At 41.2% G+C, this 21877-nt stretch overlaps 1 protein-coding gene across 1 annotated transcript in view; it reads left to right on the top strand.

The window, feature by feature from the left end:
• The window catches only part of GRIN3A (glutamate ionotropic receptor NMDA type subunit 3A), a 162229-nt gene that overhangs the window by 73694 nt on the left and 66658 nt on the right, over positions 1-21877 (top strand). Inside the window, exons 2-3 of the mRNA XM_089488613.1 lie at positions 7060-7664; positions 14370-15417. Of these exons, the coding sequence (XP_089344739.1) occupies positions 7060-7664; positions 14370-15417 (1653 nt within the window). The remainder of the gene's footprint in view (positions 1-7059; positions 7665-14369; positions 15418-21877) is intronic.

Below are 21877 nucleotides of genomic sequence, written 5' to 3'. Positions count from 1 at the left end.
AATAGCATTAGATGCATTTTTCAAGCAAAGTGAGTGTGAAGATTCTCATCTGTCCAAGTTTCTCATTATCAGGATTTCTTGACACTCTAGAACTTTCTTTTTCCATTGGGGATTCAAATATTTATGCATATTATTTCAATCTTGAGACTATACATCTTGCATTCAAATGCTTCCCAGTTTTTGAAGCCCAAGGAGTAGTTTTGGGTAGGCATTGTTGCTGTACCTAGCCTATCTCACCAGGGGCCCATCCACACTACACAATTATAACACTGTTATTCTTCTTTAAATGTCATGGTTTCCTCCTATGGAATCCTGGGAAGTGGCAGTTTAGAGAAAGGGATCCAGAATTCTCACCCAGAGAGATCTAGTGCCTCATCAAACTACAAACCTCAGAATTCCATAGGATAGGAGAATCATGGTGTAATAATTCTGTAGTGGAGCCTTGGTGGTGCAGTGGTTAAATGCTGGTGCTATAGCATTTAACCACTGCACCACCAAGGCTCCACTACAGAATGTAAATAGCATGTAAATAGCTGTATGGGGTTGCTATATCAACCATTTTGAGTGTTTATTTCTATTTTGAAAAGATAATGCTCTCTGCAACTCCCCTTTTCATTTATTTGACTCATCTATGGTCTGGGTTTATTCTTCTTTTGAAACTTTTACTGTGCTTCAGAATGGATATTTCAGAAAAAATTATTCTCCTCTCCCCTAAACCTCCACAAAAGAATAGCTATGGTGGGATACAGAAAAGAGTCAATTTAAAAAAAATAGTTCATTTTCATTGAGTTCAGTTCCATGCCTTGATTTAAGTTGGGATAAAGGGTTCTTTTCTTGCTACCTGTATTAATTCATCAGTACCAGAATGTATGTGCTATAAATTACTGTTGTTTTAGATTCTGAAAACTATTAATAACATAAGTATAATGTTCCCTACTTTATTACCCAACTTTCTAGGTTATGTTTGCTTTTGACCCATGATCATAGACATGTCTCAGGACAACATACCAAGCAGCTGATTAAATGAACTTTCATCCATGAACATTTAGGCCATAATATGTGTGTTAGTCTTTCAGGTGCTACAGGTCTCTGTTGGTTTTGCTGCTCCTCCACTGGAAATTTAAATTAGATTCATTTTGAAATCTATGGTGTAGGGGTGGGGTCAGTTGTCACCCGAGAAAATACAAGTAAAAACCTTCTCTGTTAACTAATTTATCATTTTAGGTTCTTGATTTATTCAGCTGTTCAGTTTCCAACTTCATTGATAGTTCCTCCAGGGAGCAATCAGCCTTTCCAAGGCTGGTCACTTATATTTCAACTATGACCATGGGGAATGCATGATCCATCAGTCCTATTAATGCATTATCGTAAATGCTGAGCCCTCCATTTCTCAGTTGAATAGATCTGCAATGCTCTGTGTTCTGTGACTTGATCTCTTTGCCAGTGCTTCAAAATGCAGAGTTCATTGTTAATCGTCTAAGCTAGTGTAGCATTAATCTATTGTCTCTGAAGTTGCTGCTTAGCTTGCCTTAAAACATATATATTCAAATGCAGCATTTATTTGGGAATTAACATAATCTGTGAAGCTTTTTGGAGTTATATGAAAGTCATCTTTTCTATCTGGGTGTCAGATATATCGCAAAGAGATTATTAATTACTTCTGGATAATTATGCATAGGATTCATGAGCCTCACACACTTAGCGTACCTTTACAAAAGTACCTTTATTGCACCATCATCAGTGCCACTGCAAGAAATGTTACTGCTTCAGTTGAATAACAAGATGCCACCCCCCTCCCATTCCTAGAGCATGGAAGTAACTAGCTTGTCTAATAAGTTGTCTGGGTACCTAATCACTTTTTGGAAAACTGAGCTGTGGCTGAATTACTTTTTGCCCATAATGTTCATGGCTGTAATTCACAACACTTCTGTGGAAGGGAAGGGAATTGTCTGATTGTTATTCATTAGTGGGTGGGTATGCTCACCCAGTCTGATCAATGGAAGAGGATGGGTGAAGGATCACCTGGATTTGCCTCTTGGGGTGGAAAAGACTGTCAAAATAAAGTGATTTCCAGCCACTTTGAAGGCAGGGTGTTTAGATGATGCAAAAGTGGCTGGAAAGTGAACCAAAGCCATGATCTGTGGCTAAAATCCATAGCAAAAATAATCCGGGATGGTCCAGCTCAAGGCACAAAATGTGCATCTTTGAGCCTGCATATAGACACCCTAGCGTGAATGCAGGGTGCAGCAAAGCAAAGAAATGAAAGTACAACAACTCCGAAGGATGTAATTACAATATACACACACCAGGCAGTCCAACAGGGGGTCATCAAGTAAAGAGAGGTGACAGGGGCATGTATGGGGGGGCCTCCATGACTGTGCTTTGCCAATGTATCACTCAGACACCAATACACTGAACCAGCAGAGGATCGCATGTGTGACTGTGTAGCTGATCAAAGGGACAGCCATGGAATGGGATGGCATTTGGTTGGACGTGTGAGGTACTTGGTTGCAGGCAGTGTGTTTGTGCAATGGTGTGCATGTATGGTGGGGATGCAACAAAAAAATTGCCTAGTGACTTGATGCTGTGCCATGCGATTGGACTGTGCTTATTCTGTCCACCTTGAGAATGGGCCCTGCAGGACTGAGTAACTTGTTCCTGCCTGTCTGTTTCTCCCCAAACTGCAACTAAAAATAATTGTTTTTAATGTCTTTTGCATTTATCTCAGAACCTCCAAGGGACAATATTTGAAGTTGGGGAAACAAAGAGTGTATGCTTGCACTTTTCTAGTGTCATAATAGCAACAATAATGATAACTTCTTAGTAATAAGTGACTCAGGGATTTATCTTTCTGGACTGTAATAGCAGTACAGTGCCCCCTTGCTATCTGCAGGGGTTCCGTTCTGGACTCCCCTGTGGATAGCAAAAAACATAAGACCTTAAATCCCGTTCTTTTCAGTGGGCATGCTCTCCCACTCATGCCACTGCATGCGCATGAACCCATTGAAAAAAAATGGGGCTTGCCATCCACAGAAGCTCAAACCACAGATGGCAAGCCCGCATTTGGTGTGGGTGCACTGTAATAAGTGATGGCTTGTGGTGTGATCAGGGTGATGAATAAAGTAACTAGTTCCTTTTTTAAAAAGTAACATTCAAGATTGTGACCACTCCATATGCAAAAGATGACTGGATGAACTGGCAATTCAATTTTTCTTCAGGACTGAACAAACCTTGCCAAGAAACCCAAGGATCACCGTAAGTTGGAAATGACTTGAAGGCATACAACACACAGTGATGGGGCAACATTTCCACAACTCTTCAAAGCAGCAGGCTGTCTTAGAGAAGGCAGGGCAGGTTGCCTAGCACACAGCTTTCTCCTCCAGTGCAATTCTTTCACTGTTGGCCCATGGTCTGAGTGGGGGAGAGGCATATAACTACACTACTGCACATGCCCCTGATCATACTATTGTTTGTTAGTACCTGATCTGTCCAGCAGTTGCTACCTAAAGTAAACATCCTACTATGTCCATTGGTAGGTTTGGCCCCAACAATCAGCTATCGTAGTTACAACATCCTCTTCCTTTCCTTTTTAGTCCTTGTTTGCTTTTCTTAAGTTGTCAAACAACCTTCATAGACTCAATCTGAAGGTCCTGAAGGTCCATCACTACTGACACCAGCATTCTGCTTTAAAATAATGGGGAAGAAAAGTAAGTGGATAAGAAAAACACTTGGTCATTGAAACTGCTGCTATCTTCAGTCTTGCCATACTTCTGGGCCCCATTCCAAATGGCCCATCTCCCTCTAACTGAAGAAATGAAGATGGCAACAGCTGCAATTGCCTAATCTGGCTCTTGTCTTTTCCATCCCAATTTGGGCTTGTTATTGTCGCTGTGGGTCTTCAAGTCATTTCTGACTGGAGGTGATTGTAAGGCAAACATATCATAGAGTTTTCTTGGCAAGATTTGTTCAGAGGAGGTTTGCCATTGCTCTCTCCTGAGGCTGAGAGCATATGACATGCCCAAGGTCACCCAGTGAGTTTCCATGGCTGAGCTGGGAATCCAGCCCTGGTCTCCAGAGTCATGGTCCAATTCTTAAACCACTACACCATGCTGGTTCTCTTCTTTTAGTGCCACATCTTATTATTGTGGCCCATCCCTACTACTGCCAACTGCCACCCCAGGAAACTAGTAAGCTCATCCCAGGCCTCATCACCTTGCCCAGGATCTTGTCATATCTAGCACCACCTCTGCTTTTAACTATATGTTTCCATAGAACTATTAAATCATTGGCTGTATTCACACATACCAACAAGCCATGCTGTGATTTGTTGAGCTCTAGCTTTGTTGTGCCCTCTTCTATTTACAAGCAGTGGCATGTTAACTAATATAATATTAACTTACATTTTGTTATTGGTTTATGGACTCTGGCTTGCTTAAACTATAGCATATAGTGATATCCGAACACACAATCATGTTTTTTTCCTTAGCTTCCTACCCTGAGCCAAAAAAAAGTGACAAAAGGGCATGAGTGTAACAAACTAGAAGTGGGGAAGGAAAATCACAGTGTGTTTGGTCATCTATTACATAATTCAAGAATTAAATCATGGTTAATACAAGTCATTGCTTATTGTGGCATGCAAATACACTCATTCCCAATATACACTTAAGGCTCATTCAACAAGAAATAAACTTGTTGAAAATTGAATAACAATGTTATTCCTTCTCATTTGTAAGTTTCTAACAGTTTGCAGCAGCCATCTAGAATAATAAGTAAAAATTCAATTCATACACCACCAGTTTAATACAGAGAGAGAGAGAGAGAGAGAAAAGAGAGTTAAATAGTTGGTGAGTATACCATGAGCTCTTTGGGTAGCAGAGTTTTAGAAATTATAGCCATCGACACATTTAATTCATTCTATAGTTAAAGTAAATAATTGATATTACAAGATGGGTTTTGATTGTGATAATCTTATCCATTTAATTAGCTTGCCTCTCTGCTTATATAAAGAGGTTCTAAATGCTTAGAGGAGAGAGGGATAAAGACAGAGAGAAAGAAGGAGGCTGAATAAATATCCTGAATTCCAGTTTTTCTTATCACACTCTTGGGAATTACACAAACAGCTCATTACAAATCGAATGGGAGTACTGCTTTCTCCTATCACTGTGGATTAACATGCTGCAAACTGTTTCCTGTTAATAAGGTTCCTGATGTGGCTTTATGCAGAACATGGGCATATTTTTGATTTTTTTATTTAAATCAGATGCATATGAACAAAATGCATACCATTTCTCATCCTGATGTTGCACAGTTGCTTGCTGTGACCTGTGAAAGTCTGTAGCCCAGATAGCCTTACAGCTTGCTTGTATGGTATGGACAAAACATGAATGGAAAAAGAAATTCCTCAGCCCATACCCTTGTGGTCTGGATGATGTCAAGGGAGCCAACCACATGCACTGATATCATCTGGTTCCAGTTTGAAGCACTGGCTGGAGGCTTTTCCCCAGGCACTTCAGTAAGTAGCCCCATGTGCCTCCCTTCCCTCTCATTCCCTCTTCCATCTCAGCTCTGGGTAGCTGAAGGTGCTTCATTCCATGTTGCTCTCTCTTAAACACAAGGAGAAAAATATTCTCAGGTTATGCTTCCAAAAACTCCTGGAACTCCCTGCTGAGAGCAAATTTGCAGACTTTGAAAGCTTGCATGGTGTGATTTGTGCATTTTGCATTGGTTGGTCAATAAAGGTATCACTCTTTCATGGATTTGGAATTTTGTTTTATTTTGCTATATGCCCAACATGGCTACCTCTGAATGTGTTTCTTGCAAGCTCCTGCCAGTAATGGATGATAACAGTAGAGATTCCCTTTCCTGGCTGAGAGGGGGATAGGAGATATGAAGAATACTCTCAAAATGTCTTGGTTTTAATGAGACAAGTTGTCTCCCATATCAAGTCTGTCTGCTGAAATATCTTCAGGCTAGTTTTGGATAGTGGTATTTCTTAGCAAATTACAGAAATCTCAGTGAAATCTCAGCCCTGGCATGAGAACAACACAAAGAACACTTTGCATTTTCACTGAGATTTCTGTAATTTGCTAAGAAATATCACTATCCAAAATTCTCATCTGTCTGCCTGAAGAGAGGACATTTCTGCATCTCTCCCTCAAAATGAGAAAATGAGGGTCATCCTGGATTATTTAAAAAAAATAACTTCCATGAAACATCAAACATGTGACATTTTGATTAATTGACTATAACTGCCAGAGTAAAAAATATGAGACTTATTTTGTAATGGAAGCAAGCAATCTAGAGCAAAGATAAGCCATAGTTAGGCTGAGTGTCGCTTCTCTGAAAATCTGAAATCTGAAATGTTCCAAAATCCAAAACTTTTTCATGGATGGCTGAGATAATGACACCGTTGCTTTCTGACAATTCAGTGTACACAAATTTTGTTTCATGCACAAAATTAGTTAAAATATTGTTTGAAATTGCCCATGTTTAGCTATAAGGTGTATAGGAAACATAAATAATTTTTATGTTTAGATTTGGAGCCCATCTCCAAGATAACTCATGATGTATATGCAAATAATTCAAAATCCAAAGCATTTGAAATCTGAAACACTTCAGGTCTCAAGCGTTTTGGATAAGGTATATTCAACCTGTAATATGGGTTTGCTGCAATGTTGTGACTGATTGTGGAGTTTTGTGATTGATTTCTCCAAGTTCAAATGTGCATGTGATGCAGTTTCAATAAAAATTAAATTTTAAAATGGCAATTCTGGAGTAGACCATGCCACCCAATGAGGCTAGTGCTATTAGGCAGCAATCCTATACACATTTACGGTGAAGTAAGCCCCATTAAATTCAAAGGATTTTTTTTCTAAATAGACACACTAGGATAGTGCTGTAAGGTGAATTACATCCTCTTTTTTTTTAGGAATTTGGGTATTTATGCCAGCAAAAAGGTTGACAAAACAATTGTAGAAACTACCTTACTTAAATGTCCCTCCTCAAACCTCCTATCTTTGTGGCGAAATCTCTCTAATCTATTCTCTTCTTGTTTTACAGAACCCCCTTCACCTACAATTGAGTTTAGAACGCTCATTGAGCTTTGATGCTGATGTCACTTTCTCAATCTTGGCCTTGAACAACTGGTATAATTTTAGTTTGATGGTGTGCCAGGAAGAATGGAACATCACTGATTTTCTCTTCCTCACACAGCAAAGCTCCAAATTTCATTTGGGATCCATTATAAATATCACAGGAAACCTCACATCAACCAGTGACCTCTTGACCTACTTGCAAGTTCATCTGGAGAACATTAAGGATACAACATCAACTGTGGTGATGTTTGGGTGTGACATGGAAAGCACAAGGAGGATTTTTGAGATAACCACCCAGTTTGGGGTGATGCCTCCTGAACTTCATTGGATTCTTGGGGATTCACACAATGTGGAAGAGCTGAGGACAGAAGGCTTGCCATTGGGTCTCATAGCTCATGGGAAAACAACACAGTCTTTTTTTGAAGACTACGTCCAGGATGCAATGGAGTTGGTAGCTAGAGCTGTGGCTTCAGCTACAATGATCCAGCCAGAATTGGCACTTATTCCGAGTACAACAAATTGTTTGAACACAGAGGGAAAAAATCTCACTTCAGGACAGTATTTATCAAAGTAAGGTTTTATCTCCATTTGTTTTTTTTCTTATGACTAAGATAGATATTGCATATTATAATCATTGTGAATACTGAAATTCCATATGATAAGGGGTGAATGATAAACACTATATGATAAACAGCCAGTGCTTTATCAGTGTAGTGGTTTGAATGTTGGACCAATATAGTGGTTTGAGTGTTGGACCAGGACTCTGGAAGACCAGAGTTAAAATCCCCACTCAGCCATAAATATCCACTAGGTGACCTTGGGAAAGTCATCCTCTCTCAGTCTAACAGTAAAGCAGCAGCAAACCTCTTCTGAATAAATGTTGCCATGAAAACCCTAGGATAAGGTCACTAAAAGGCACATAACAACAGCAATGATAAAGGATCAAATAAACCATTTTCAGCCACCTTTTATCAGCATGGTCATCTCCAGATGTGTTGGACCCCAACTAGCATGACTATGGGAGATGTACTCAACACGTATGGAGGACACCATGTTGGAAAAGGTAGACTTACAAGATGAGTGATGACATGGAAAAGTGTCCTTTACTACAACCGAAGATCTGTCTTGGGGTACATCTATACTGTAGCAATAATACAATTTGATGCCACTTTAAGTATGGTAGTTCCATTTGTAGAACTGCCTTCCATGGGAGACTAGACTGGCCCCCTCACTGCTGGCCTTTCTCTGACAGGCAAAAACATTTTTATTAAAACAGGCCTTTTAAGATCTGGCAGGCTTGGTTTTATTGGGGGGTGAGGAGGTTGGTTTTAGATTACTATTTTTAACTTTGTATGTTTTAAATTTTATATTTGTAATTTCTTATATATATATTTATTTTAATTGTTTTAGTGTATTTTATATGTGTTGTTAGCTGCTTTGGGTCCCACTTTGGGAGAAAGGTGGGATAAAAATAAATTAAATTAAATTAAATTAAATTAATTAAAATCTTACAGAATCCTGGAATTTGTAGCTTTACATGCTCTCTCTGCCAAAGACTGCTGGTGCCTCACAAAACAGGATCCTAGGATTCTGTAAGATGGAGCCATGGCAATTAAACATGTGTCAAACTGCATTATTTCTACAATGTAGATGTACCCCCGGTGATTTAAACAATGAGTTTATATCTGTTGTAGCGTTCTTCCTTGCAAAGTATGTAAGGCTGTCTTCTATTCTTAAGGGTTTGTTTTTTGCAGTGGAACACATACATTAGAAACCATGTGATGAGAGTGAATTTCTGCTAATGCCTAATCTCGATCGACCTTGTTACAAGGCAAAAAGCATCAGGGTTTGAAAAGCCCATCTCATCTGTAAATTATGGTCGTTTAACTATACTGTTTGGGTAATTAAAGTACTGTGTGATTTGACTTGCTGCCCATTCTCATTTGCTCATTCTGTACTAAACTTTCTGAGATAAAGACAGAATGACCCAGTCACCAATCTAATGAATATGGAATAATTTAATTAGCCTACTAATGAAAGCTGACTGCTTTGACTGGTGGTGTGATATCAGCAAAAAAAGCACTGGAATTTATATAGGCAAAGGGTGAGGAGTTTGTGTCTATGAATTACTGTGCAGATTATTTTTTAAGATGTGCAGCTGTTTAAAGAGTGTACCCTTGTAAAGTGTGAATGAGGTACCATGTCATAACCAGCTGCAGTTGTAACCCTTTTCAGACATCCCAAGAATGAATGCAGGGTGGAACTACAATCACATCAGCATCCGTCCAATGGCATTCACCAACAATAAAGACACTATTTCTGCATGCAAAAGCAGGAAGCTTAATAATTACAAAAAATTGGTGAATGTCAGTTGGGGTTGCCAATTTCCTGCACCACACCCTGGAAAAATGCTGCACTTGGACATGGGAGTGAAGGATAGTAACAGTCTGGCGCATCAACAAGGAATAAAAGGAAACAGAAATGGTCTCTCCTAGAGTCTTATTACACAGAGGCTTACCATGGTTAAAATACTGGCAAAATGCTCTAGAAACATGAAGGTGTGATAGCCGGTTGTACTTCTGAAGCATCACTGAAGCATCCCCTCGCCTCTCTCATCAGCAAAACATTCACAGAGCAGCCATTTCTTCATAAAGGAAGTTCCTGTTATTGAAGAAATGGTTGCTCTGCGAATGCTTTGATGACAACAGAGAAGAGGGGATGCTTCAGAAGCATGACTGGCTATCACACCTTCACACTTCTGGAGCATTTTAACGGCGATTTAAGCATAGTAAATCTCAGATGTGATAATCCCCCTAGAAACAAACAAGAAAGCAACATAAAGGTATCTATGGCCCGATTTAAAAGAGCCTTTGCACTGCCCCCGTCACATGCTAGGGGTTGGCCAAGGATGCAGCATCCATACTGGCCTCACCCCTAGCACGTGACAGGGGTGTCAAAATAGTGGCACCCTGTACACACGGGCGCTGCCATTTTGATGCAATGGACGCATAGCATCCGCACATCCCATCATGCTGGCAACGTCACGAGTGCACCATTTGTGCACTCAGGTGTCGCAAGCGCGATGCAAAAAGAACCCGCTTTTTGTGGGTTCTTTTTCCGGTGCCAGGAAGCCTCGCCACTTGGCAGCTGAGGTTTCCCACCGGCAGAAATGGAGGCGGCGGCAGACTGCCCTTTTTGGACAGTCTGTATCCCGCCTATAAGCCCAGATATAATATTTAATATAAAGAACCAATTGGTAGATGCAAGAACGTTTACTAGTGAGAAGCAAAGAACATGGATTAATAATAATAATAATAGGATTTATTTATATGCTGCCCAATCACTGGGAATCCGGGTGGCTTACAACAGAGGACATAATAGACGGTTCCCTGCCCTCAGGCTTACAATCTAAAAAGACACAACACAAAAGGAGAAGGGAATGGTGAGGAGGGGAGGGATCAGGTCCAGCATTCTCCTCTCCCTCTGAGGCCTGGACCAAGGCAGATGGACTGGAGGAAGGGCTCTTCTTCTTCAGGCTAGCCCTGGTGGAGCTGGGCCTGCCTGGTCAACTCCCTCGCAGGCCGGAGGATGGCAGTTATGGTGGGAGGAGTCTCTTCTTCCAGGCTAACCTGATGGAGCTGGGCCTGCATGGCAATATGATGCATATTGCAATATGGCAATATGATGCATATATATATATATATATATATATATATATATATATATATATTAGACTGAGTATGTTTGAACATCAAAAGATATTGGCCAGCATTCTGTATCAGCTGCTTAGTTAACAAAATAACCTTCCCTGGCCTGACTCTCTCACCACAAACTTGATGGAAACATAATTCACCTATGCTCCAATTGCTGGCAGGTATCCTGTCAGGTGTGGAGGAGGGGTCAGGCCAGGAGAGGTTAGTTACTGTAAGTATATTTTACTAAGTAGCTGGTACATAATTCCAGGCATTCTTCCACACTTGAGAGTGGCTTAGCACATTTATACCTGGCATTGGATTATGATTACATTCCTTTTAGGCATCCTTATATTTTATGCTATGACAGATTTAGCCTCTTGAATATTTGAAATGACAGATTCATTATGGCAAGGATTGGGAATTTATGCCCTTCCAGATGTTCTTGGACCACATAATACTTCCCCATTGGCTGTGCTGCCTACGGTTGATGCAGTCCAACAACATCTGGAGGAACATTCTCCATCTTTACCTTATGGGATTGTGTCTCTTTGCCAGTTTCTCCAGAATATACTTGTGCTGTACCATTGTTTATATGTATGATTCTTCCCTGGTAACAACTAGTAACCTGATTAAAATACTACATATATCTACATCTCTGTTTATAGTATTATAGTGGATGGATATAATATTCATTTTTCTTTCTGAAAAAAAATATTCATTCATTCATGCATCTGCAAACCCTTCCTTTTATTGTGAGCTCTCAGAAGGGTTTGCAGATAAAAGACTATCAACAGTTTAAAGCAATTCCAGTTAAAAGAATAGAAGGCTTTTAAGACTGAATCATATTTCTCTGTATATATATGTGTATACATATAACTCTGATTATATTTATCTACATACTTCTATATGTCCTGGTTCATTTATGTTGTCTGCTGCTCACTTATTAGTGAGAAGTATATTGGCTTGATTTCAGGGGAGGTATATGGCATCCATTTCAGAGAAGTAGTGAATCCATTTTAGGTTTTCATTTAAACTTTAAAGGAATTATCCAGAATACAAAATCCGAGACAACTGAACCTAATTAGCTTGGATAGCTTCTTTAAATTCCTAATTAAAACATGGAGTGGATTCAGTGCTTTTGCTTATTAAAAGTAATCCTTGTGTGTGTGGATAGCTTTCTTGGTTCTCCTGACAACCAGAGGCCGGCTGTGCTGCTTTCTGGTAAGCCTCACCACCATTATACCTGAATGGAAGAAATGGGAATGAACAGGAATCTCAGAAGGGATTGTCACTTCATCTGAGTGCCCATTATGGAACAAATGTCATGTGGTTCTACTTTCATATTATCCTGGGCTCCATTTGGTTCCACTTTCCATTTTTCCTAAAGCAAAGAGACTCACCAAGGGAACAACTGCTAGAACCTGAGGCCCTGTATAGACTGACACTTTGTGCCAGCCTGTGGGCAGAGTCAGGGTGCAGCATCCTGATACTGGACACCCTGACTCTGCCCCCAGGTCATCATGATGCTGCACACCATTCCAGACAGCGCACAGTATCCATATGATGCAGCACCAAAGAAGCGCCATACAGCTCCACTGCCATGGCTATGGTGCCCTTTGGAGGGCACAAAAAGGAGCTGCTTTTTGTGGCTCCTTTTTGTACCTCCAGAGGCCAGATCAAGGCCATGGCATGAAGTTGTCGCAGCCCCAATCCAGCCAGGAAAGGGGCGGCCTGTATAGCCCCTGAGTTGGCTGGAAAGTAACATATTTGCATATTTGAGACCAGGATGGTTGGGATAGCTAGCTTGCCACCTGATTCTGTGCAACAAAAGCCAGGCCCAAGGCTGATCTTAACATTGGGCAAATTGAGACAACTGCCTCCGACAAGAGATTATGGTTGACATAAAAAAATATAGCAAATTGTGAGCTGTTTATTTCAGTATTACTGTACTGTATTCACAGGGTTGGGAAGGATTGTTTATTGGACTTTCTGCATCCTATATCAAAATAATTTTGCTGGTATTGGAACATGTACCTCTTCAGTTGCCAGGCAGTAAAATGTCATGCACCAGTCCTGGCCAAGCCCCTGCAAAATATTCAAAGGATGAAATATTTCCTGAAAGATAAAACAGGGTGTTGTGATACAGACTTTGCAAATGCAAATAATTCCAGTGATTATCAATCACATGGCAAGGCATTCTGGTAAACTTAGAATAAGGAGGTCTGTTCATTCTTCCATACATTCAGGCTTCTAGCATGTGCACCAAGCACATTTAGTAGTGTTTTTCCCTTTGGACCAATTTGGTTTTCTCTATTTGAATGACATGTCAGTCAGAGGCAATCATCAACAATGTGGTTAGCCCATTTCAGAGAAGAAGGAAAATGGAAGCATCATGCCATAAAGGGGGAACTTGATGTAAGGATGAACAGCTGAAAGAGAAATAAATTCTTATGTAGGTCATATTTTATTATAGAGCTCTCACAGAAATAATTATTTTAATGACGTTGATGGATTGATTGCATTTATTATTTTCTTTACTCCATTAGAAACCTAACTGTTATTTCAGACACAGTGTATATTTTTTTTCTTCAAGAAAATATTTCTCAGACCAAAAAATTCTGTATTTCTGTGGTACAGGCATGTCCAGGTGTGCCCTTTCTGCACCATCAAGTTCATAATGCAGTATATGCAGGTAGAGACTCAGGGGCTCGACAGACTGCCCCTTTGGAGTGGCATCCTGCGGCCCCTTTCAGTACCGGATCAGGGCCGCAGCAACAGTACACCGAGCAAACTGCGCTCCTTTTAGTGCCGGCAAAAAGGTGCCCTTGTTGCTGTGGCGATAACTTTTCAGAGCTCCTTTTGTGCAGCGTGTCTAAACACCACACCAACGGGGTGCCATGGTACCCCTGCTGTGCGGTTCGGCACACGGCATGACACCAGCGAGGGGACGCTGGCGTGCATACACCATGCCCCTATGCCACCCCATGCTGGCATACAATGCTGGTCTGTTTAGTCCCTCAGTGTGGTGTAATGGTTTGAGTATTGGTTTATGACTCATGGTTTGAATCCCTCCTCAGCCATCAAAACCTATTCGGTGACTTTGGGCTCTGAGGCTTAGATGAAGGCAAAGGCAAACCCCCTCTGAACAAATCCTGCCAAGAAAACCCCATGATAGGTTCACCGTAGGGTCATCAAAACAACTTGAAGGCTCACAACAACAGTATGCAACAACAATATGCAGGTATTCCACCCAAGTGTTCATACATTGGCCACAGTACTGGCATTTAACCACTGTGCTACCTGCCCCACAAACAAAACAGACACCCTTGGCTAGTTAAGGGGGCCAGGATATTTTGTGTGGCATGCATAGTTCTGCTGCCCAACAGAAGGAAGCAGCCAGGGAATTCTAGAGGAAAACCCAAGAGTGTTCACCAAGCATCTGCTGCTTGAGGTGATCGTCTCGCTCTGCCTAATGTAAGGGTCTTAACACTGGAAGGAACAGCAATCTCTACTTCAGAGTATTTTTTGAGGGCTGCATTGTCTGAATCTCTGTTTATAACCTCTTGCCTTTGCCTTATAGATTTTTAGCCAACACCACTTTTCATGGGCTTAGCGGCCACATTAAAGTAAAAGGATCCTCCATCATCAGCTCTGAAAACAACTTCTTCATTTGGAATCTGCAGCATGATCCTGTGGGCAACCCAATGTGGACCCGCTTGGGGAGCTGGCAAGAAGGCAAGATCATCATGGATTATGGGATCTGGCCAGAGCAGGCTCAGAGGCACAAGAATCACAACCAGCATCCTACCCGGCTACATCTGAGGGTGGTGACCCTCATTGAACATCCATTTGTGTTTACAAGGGCTGTGGATGATGAAGGCTTGTGCCCAGCAGGTCAGCTCTGTCTGGACCCCTTGACCAATGATTCTGCTGTGCTGGATACTCTCTTTGAAAACCTGCAAGGGGGCAATGACACAGTGCCCACCAAGTTCAAACAGTGCTGTTATGGCTACTGCATAGATCTGTTGGAAAAACTGGCTGAAGATATGAACTTTGATTTTGATTTGTATATTGTTGGTGATGGGAAATACGGGGCATGGAAAAATGGCCAGTGGACGGGCCTTGTGGGTGACCTCCTGGCTGGCACTGCCCACATGGCCGTGACGTCATTCAGCATCAACACAGCCCGTAGCCAGGTGATTGATTTCACCAGCCCCTTCTTTTCTACCAGCTTGGGCATCCTGGTGAGAACCAAAGACACAGCGGCTCCTATTGGAGCCTTTATGTGGCCACTCCACTGGACCATGTGGCTGGGAATCTTTGTGGCCCTGCACATCACTGCAATCTTTCTCACCCTGTATGAATGGACAAGTCCCTTTGGCATGACCCCAAAGGGAAGAAACAGGGATAAAGTTTTCTCCTTCTCCTCTGCCTTGAACGTCTGTTATGCCATCTTGTTTGGTAGAACAGCCGCCATAAAACCCCCCAAGTGCTGGACTGGAAGGTTTCTCATGAACCTCTGGGCCATTTTTTGTTTATTTTGCCTGTCAACATACACAGCTAATCTGGCTGCCGTCATGGTGGGAGAGAAAATCTATGAAGAGCTGTCTGGAATACATGACCCCAAGGTAAAGAATGCCCTTTATTTATATATTCAGGTTTTTGTTCTTTTCATGATCAGATGAATGTTTTTGATGACATTTTGTGCACGTTAATACATGCTTCTTCTTTGTTGTCTTTTCAGTGGCAGGTTAAGCTTTCTTTCCAGAAAGCCTTTGGAAATTCAATTTTAACCAGAGAAGTGCTGTACTGCTTTTAATCTTTGTATTAAAGTTTTTAAATGGTTTGATCCTATTTTAATCTTAATTTTTGTGTTTTTAACTATATGTGTTTTTATTGTGATTTTCTGCCTTTTTGTAAACTGTCTTAAATTTTGGGGTGAATTTCCCCTATAGATATAATGCAGCTTGACACCACTTTAACTGTCGTGGCTCCATCCTACAGAATCCTGGGATGTGTGAGGCACCACCATGCTTTGGCAGAGAAGGTTAAATACTCTGTAAAATTAGAGATCCCAGGATTCCATACGATAGAGTTACAGCAGTTAAAATGCATTATTTCTACAGTGTAGATGTGCCCTGAGAGAAAACAGGATATAAATAAAGGCAGGCAGGCCGGCAGGGATGCACATATTTTGGCTATTCAGAATTATATTTCACATCGCACTGTTATATGGCTAGTTCATTCAAAGCATCAGAAAACAGTAGGTCCCATATGTGAAAGAACCATAACAGACCCATTATCTCAGCACCACCATCAATTCAAATGCTCTATTTTGAAATGAAGTGCTTTCTGCACATTCATCTGTGAGTTTTCAAATGCTGAGTAGTGCTGAAAAATGTTTTACAGTCCTGTGAAATATCCTGATCCAGCTGCACTCTTGGGCAGCATCTAACCTTGACCCCAAGGTAGGGTGTACATTTCTATCTGTTGTAATGCAAATGGAAATGTACACCTTTGTTTATACTATGCCACAAGTGTACAGCATAAGAGTTATTATCCACTTTTCTCTCTCCTTTCCACTATTACTAAACATACTCTTTGCTCACCTGATCTGGTCTGTTGAAGATTTCTAGAGAACTTGGAAAATGACATGCTATTTTTTGACATTTTGAACAGACGCAACAGAGTGTATCTGCAATATATTGCTATAACAGTTCAATACCACTCTAACAGCCATGGCTCTATCTTTTAGGCGGTGATGGGCTTATAATTATCTATTGTAGTTGCAGAGAATATCATCTAGCAGAGAAGTCTCTCATCAAACTGAAAATTCCAAGATTCCATCAGATGAAGCCATGACATGTAGAGTGGTATCAAACCCTTATAACTCTGTAATGTACATAACAGTGGGACCTTGGGGCCCACTGGGCTTTGGTTCCAGGACCCTCCATGGATACTAAAATCAGAGAATGTTCAAGTCCCATTAAAGAAATGGTTCCCCTTATATAAAATAATGACAAAAATCAAGCTTTGCTTTTTAGAGAATAGATGATAGATAGATAGATAGATAGATAGATAGATAGATAGATAGATAGATAGAACCATCAAACCGTGGATGGTTAAATCTGTGGATAAAGAATCTGTGGATACAGAACGTCAGTGATCTGCAGGAGGAAGCAACCTAAAGATAGTTCCAGATGAGAAAAGTAATCCCAACCTGGCCTCCTTCTTAAGCCATTCCTGGAGTTCCAGACAGTATTTTGGATAGTATCAAGAGAGACCTTCTTAGGAAATCCTCCCCATCACTATGGCCCAGGCTGGCCTCAAGAGTAGATTCATTTCCCATTCCCTAGGCCCTAGGACCAACAGGAGCAAGTCTGGAGACATCCCCTTCACCAAATTGGCCTCTGCGGATGCTCACCATCACTATTCCTTCAATTCTCTCCCCCAGCCTGGAAGGACACGAGAAATTTGCTTTAGGCAGCTACGTTCAATCCTAATAATTAAACTTGCCATTAAAAAAAAATCAAAGTAATTATCCATATTGCATTTTTTTATTTTGCAAATATGCTATTGATTTTAAACCACAATTCCTCTTTTGTCAGTTAATAATTGTAACTGTCAAACCAAACTGTCATTTTGAAAACTTCTATTCAAAAAGTATGAACTTTAAGCTCTGTGGATAGATAAGGTGTAATTAAAGCAATATGTGCTCTATAATTCAAACTTGAAAATTTAAAATCAAATGAAATAAAATGAAGGTTAGCATAAAGTGAAAACTGGTTAAACAAAATGGCTAATCTTTTTTTGAAGGGTGCATGTATCATTTGAAATGCCTTTCCTTCGGGATCCATTGATAACTCATACATGGATTTCACTCACGGAATCTAGAGTTGGAAGAGACCACAGGAGCCATCCAGTCCAACTCCCCTGGCATGCATGAACAACAAGTAAAGCATCCCGGACAGATGGCCATCCAGCCTCTGCTTAAAAACCTCCAAAGAAGGAGACTCCACCACTCTCCGGGGAATTATGTTCCACTGTCAAACAGCTCTGACCATCAGGAAGTTCCTTCTGAGATTTAGGTGGAATCTCTTCACCTATAGTTTGAGTCCAGCACTCCTTGTCCTAGTCTCTCGAGCTATGGGGGGAAAGCCTCTTCCCTCTTCAATATGACATCTCCTCAGATATTTAAACATGACTATCACGTCCCCTCTTAACCTTCTTTTCATCAGGCCAAACATTCCCAGCTCCCTAAGCTACTCTATATAGGGCATGACTTCCAGACCTTTCACCATTTTGGTTGTCCTCCTCTGGACACGTTTCCAGCTTGTCAACATCCTTCTTGAATTGAGGTGCCCAGAACTGGATACAATATTCTAGATGAGACTTGACCAAAGCAGAACAGAGTGGTGTATCACTTCCCTTCATCTAGACACTATACTGTTGATGCAACCAAGAATTGTGTTCGCTTTGTTGGCTGCCGCATCACACTGCTGATTCACATTCAGCTTGTGCTCTATTAAGAACCCTAGATCCCTTTCACATGAACTGTTGTCTAGCCAGGTGTCTCCCATCCTGAATCTGTGCATATCTTTTTTTCTGCCTAGGTGTAGGATTTTACATTTATCCCTGTTGAAATTCATGTTATTAGCTTTAGTCCAGCCTTCTAATCTGTCAAGGTCTTTCTAAACTTTAATCCAGTCTTCTGGGGAATTAGCAACCCCTCCCATTTTGGTATAATCTGAAAATTAAATCAGCATGCTCTCTATGCCTTCAAGGCATTGATAAAGATCAGTACAGATCCCTGTGGCACTTCATTGTCACGTCTTTCCAGGATGAGCACCCTTTGGGTTCAGTCAGTCAACCAATTACAAATCCAACTAATAAGTAGCACTGCCGTGGCCACATTTTCCTAGCTTCTTTGCAAGAGTATCATAAGGAACTTTGACAGACAGCCCTAAAGCAAAATGCCACTCCTTTTTGAGCACAGCAGCTTTGTGGCTCTCCTGTGGTGTGTGGTGTATAAACCCTGCACCACCGGAGCATCTCAATGCTGGCCACCATCTAGGTGGACAGGGAGCATGACACCGGCCTGTGGGTGGTGTCAGGGCATACGTCATCAAAACGCCATGCCCCCACACCACCCCCAAACCAGCACTTACTGCTGGTGTGTTTGGGACTTTTGTCAAAAGTTCACGCAGGGATATAAAAAATCTCTGTCTCATTTTCAGTAAATTTCTCAAGCCAGCACTCTCATTCAGTCCCAGTTCCATGTAAGGTTACAAGATCTTCCCATTTCCACTTCAACATTTGTCTACATTTTTATGTATACACATTTTTGTATGCATTTTTCCTGTTGTGCCCATTTTTTCTGCATTTTTATCACTGACTAATGTGTGTTTGTGCAAATTTTCAAATACAAGGGGTCCCCCCCCCCCATCATGCAGATCTGTTTCTGCACATTTTTTTCTTTCCCAAAGCACACTGCAACCTTTGTACGTGTATTGATTTCTGAGGCAAGATAGTCTTCATTTCCCTGCCAGTCTCAGGACGTACCAAATAGATATTTCTGCAAGGAATATGAACCCAATAAATGCCTTTGTCATTCCTAATTTTAAGCACCCTCAAACTTTGAGAGACTGAGATTAACCAGCTTTGGTTCAGGTTGACTTCTATGATTATACAAGTCGACAATGTCTGGGCATTTATTATTATTACAATTATATAATTATGATAACTACAAGGCAAAACAGGGCAATCTTTATCTTAAATTACCTCTGTGGGTTTTACATCTGAATGTGTGTCCCTCCTCAGTTTATTCCATTTCCAGATGAGAATCTAGAAAAACATTTGTTCATTCTAGCTAAAGAAAACAGAGGTGAGATTGCTTGTGATACTAATAATTATTGGAGACTTGGCAAATGCTACTATGGAACAGCAGCTATTTTTGGGGAAGTCCAAACCAACTCCTCTCAGATTAATGGGCTTCTTCCCCCAATGTGTTTAATTAACTGGAAAGCCTCTAGGTGACTCTCATCCTCTCCTTAATTGGCTATGACAAATCCTTCCTCCCCTCTTGTGCACTGCTAGCTTCTGCATTGCTAAATTCATTGTTGAAACTATCTATTAGGTGAAGGAAAAGACACAGCCAGAAAGAACAGCAACCAGGACATAGACACACCCTGTGGGAGCAAATTGGTCCATGCATTGGGCAAAGAGAAACAACGTGTAGGCCATGAGCGACATGAGGGTCTTGCTGCAACCATCAACTCTTAGGACTCCTTCTGACATCTCCCCCTCCAATTCCCCCCAGACTAGCAAACATGGGGGGGGGGCATTTTCTACTGAAAAATTCCCCTGGTTGTTTGTGACTTAAAGGGCCTGTTGGATGGTCACTTCCTATTTCTTAAGTAAGCCTTTTCTCTCCAAGAACAGGTAAGGGAAAATGTGTCCCAGTCCCATGACACCAGACTGGAGCTCTTCTTAAGCCCTTGTTAACTGTCCTCAAGTTGATCTCAACTCATGACAACCCTGTGGATGAGATATCTCCAAGCCCCTCTGTCCTCCACTGGTCTACCCAGGTCCTGTAAATTCATACTCATGACCTCCCTGATTGAGTGTATCCATCTGGTGTGTGGTCTTCCTCTCTTTCTGTATAATAATAATAATAATAGTTTTTATTAATATATTTCCCACCTATCCCTCCATCTTTTCTAGCATTATTGTCTTTTCCAATGAGCCGTGCCTTCTCATGATGTGGCCAAAATAAGAGAACCTCAATTTGGTCATCTTGGCTTCCAGGGAGACTTCAAGCTTGTTCAAGGACCCATTTGTTTGTCTTTTAGACTATCCACAGTATCTTCACCCTTCCAGCACTACATCTCAAATGAGCTTTTTTTTTTTTCTTTCTTGTCTCCTTTCTTACTGCCCACCTCTCATACTCATAGGTGGGAATAGGGACTACAGTTCATCTTTACTGTGTTCATAGACCAGCACAGTAGGGAATACGGTGGATTGGAGGATTCTAACTTTGGTGCTCAATTATATATATTTCCTCTTTAGGTTCTTATCTAGTTCTTTCATGGCCATCCTTCCTATTCCTAGTCTTCTTATTTTTTGTCTGTAGACTCCATTCTGATAGTGTTTGATCACAGCTACAGAAACTTTTTAACTATTTCAGTTTCTTCATTGTCTAGGGTGAATTTATGCATTTCTTCTTTGGTCATTATTTTTGTTTTCTTTAAGTTCAGCATTAAGCATGCCTTTGTACTTTCATCTTTGACCTTCCTTAGTAATTTTTTCCAAATCTGTGATGTTTTCTGCTAGTAGTATGGTGTCATCCACATATCTGAGATTGTTGATATTCTTTCCTCCAATGTTCATTCCTTCTTCTTCTGGGTCTAACCCTGCACTTCTTATAATATATTCTCCATACTAGTTGAATATCTCATCCTAACCAACCTCCTGGATTTTGTGAAGATAAAGTGTGAGCAGAGGCCCATGGGCAGGATCCAGTGCTGGACCTTTGCTGTGGAACAATGGAATCCAGGAGAAGCAAGAAAGTGTATACAGCAGTCCCTTCCCTTACACAAGGGATCTGTTCCACCACCCTCCCCCCCCCCCCACGTAAGGGAAATACCACATAAGCTCAAGCCTGATTAAACCCAATGGAGCTCGTGCTCGTGGTGGCGCAGTGGCATCCATACACAGGGACACGCACCATTACTCTTTCTGGCATGCAGCGCCATTTCTTCTAGCACGGCTTCCAGCGTATGCTGAAAGCCACGTAAGGTGCACCCTACTCTCTTGCCATACCATTCTCCCCAAAAACTCTTCTCCATGTGTCTGAGAAATACCTTGGAGACACTTTTGAGACAGCTCTGGAGGCTGCAGGGGGCAGCAAAAGGAAGAAGGTTCTTTTGCATGGGTATGGCATTGGATTTATGCCAATATGCCATTTTGACCTCCTGGGAAGAAATGTGATACATAAATGAAGCAAATAAATATACAGTCACCCCTCCATTTTCACAGACTTGGAGTCCACATCCCTCGCCTGTTCGCAGGTAGCAAATGAAGGGGGAC

This window comes from Sceloporus occidentalis, unplaced genomic scaffold (assembly GCF_023333645.1).
Source record: "Sceloporus occidentalis isolate IW3139 unplaced genomic scaffold, rSceOcc1.0.p SCAF_1, whole genome shotgun sequence".
Classification (NCBI taxonomy): domain Eukaryota; kingdom Metazoa; phylum Chordata; class Lepidosauria; order Squamata; family Phrynosomatidae; genus Sceloporus; species Sceloporus occidentalis.
This window is presented reverse-complemented; position numbering and strand designations above follow the sequence as displayed.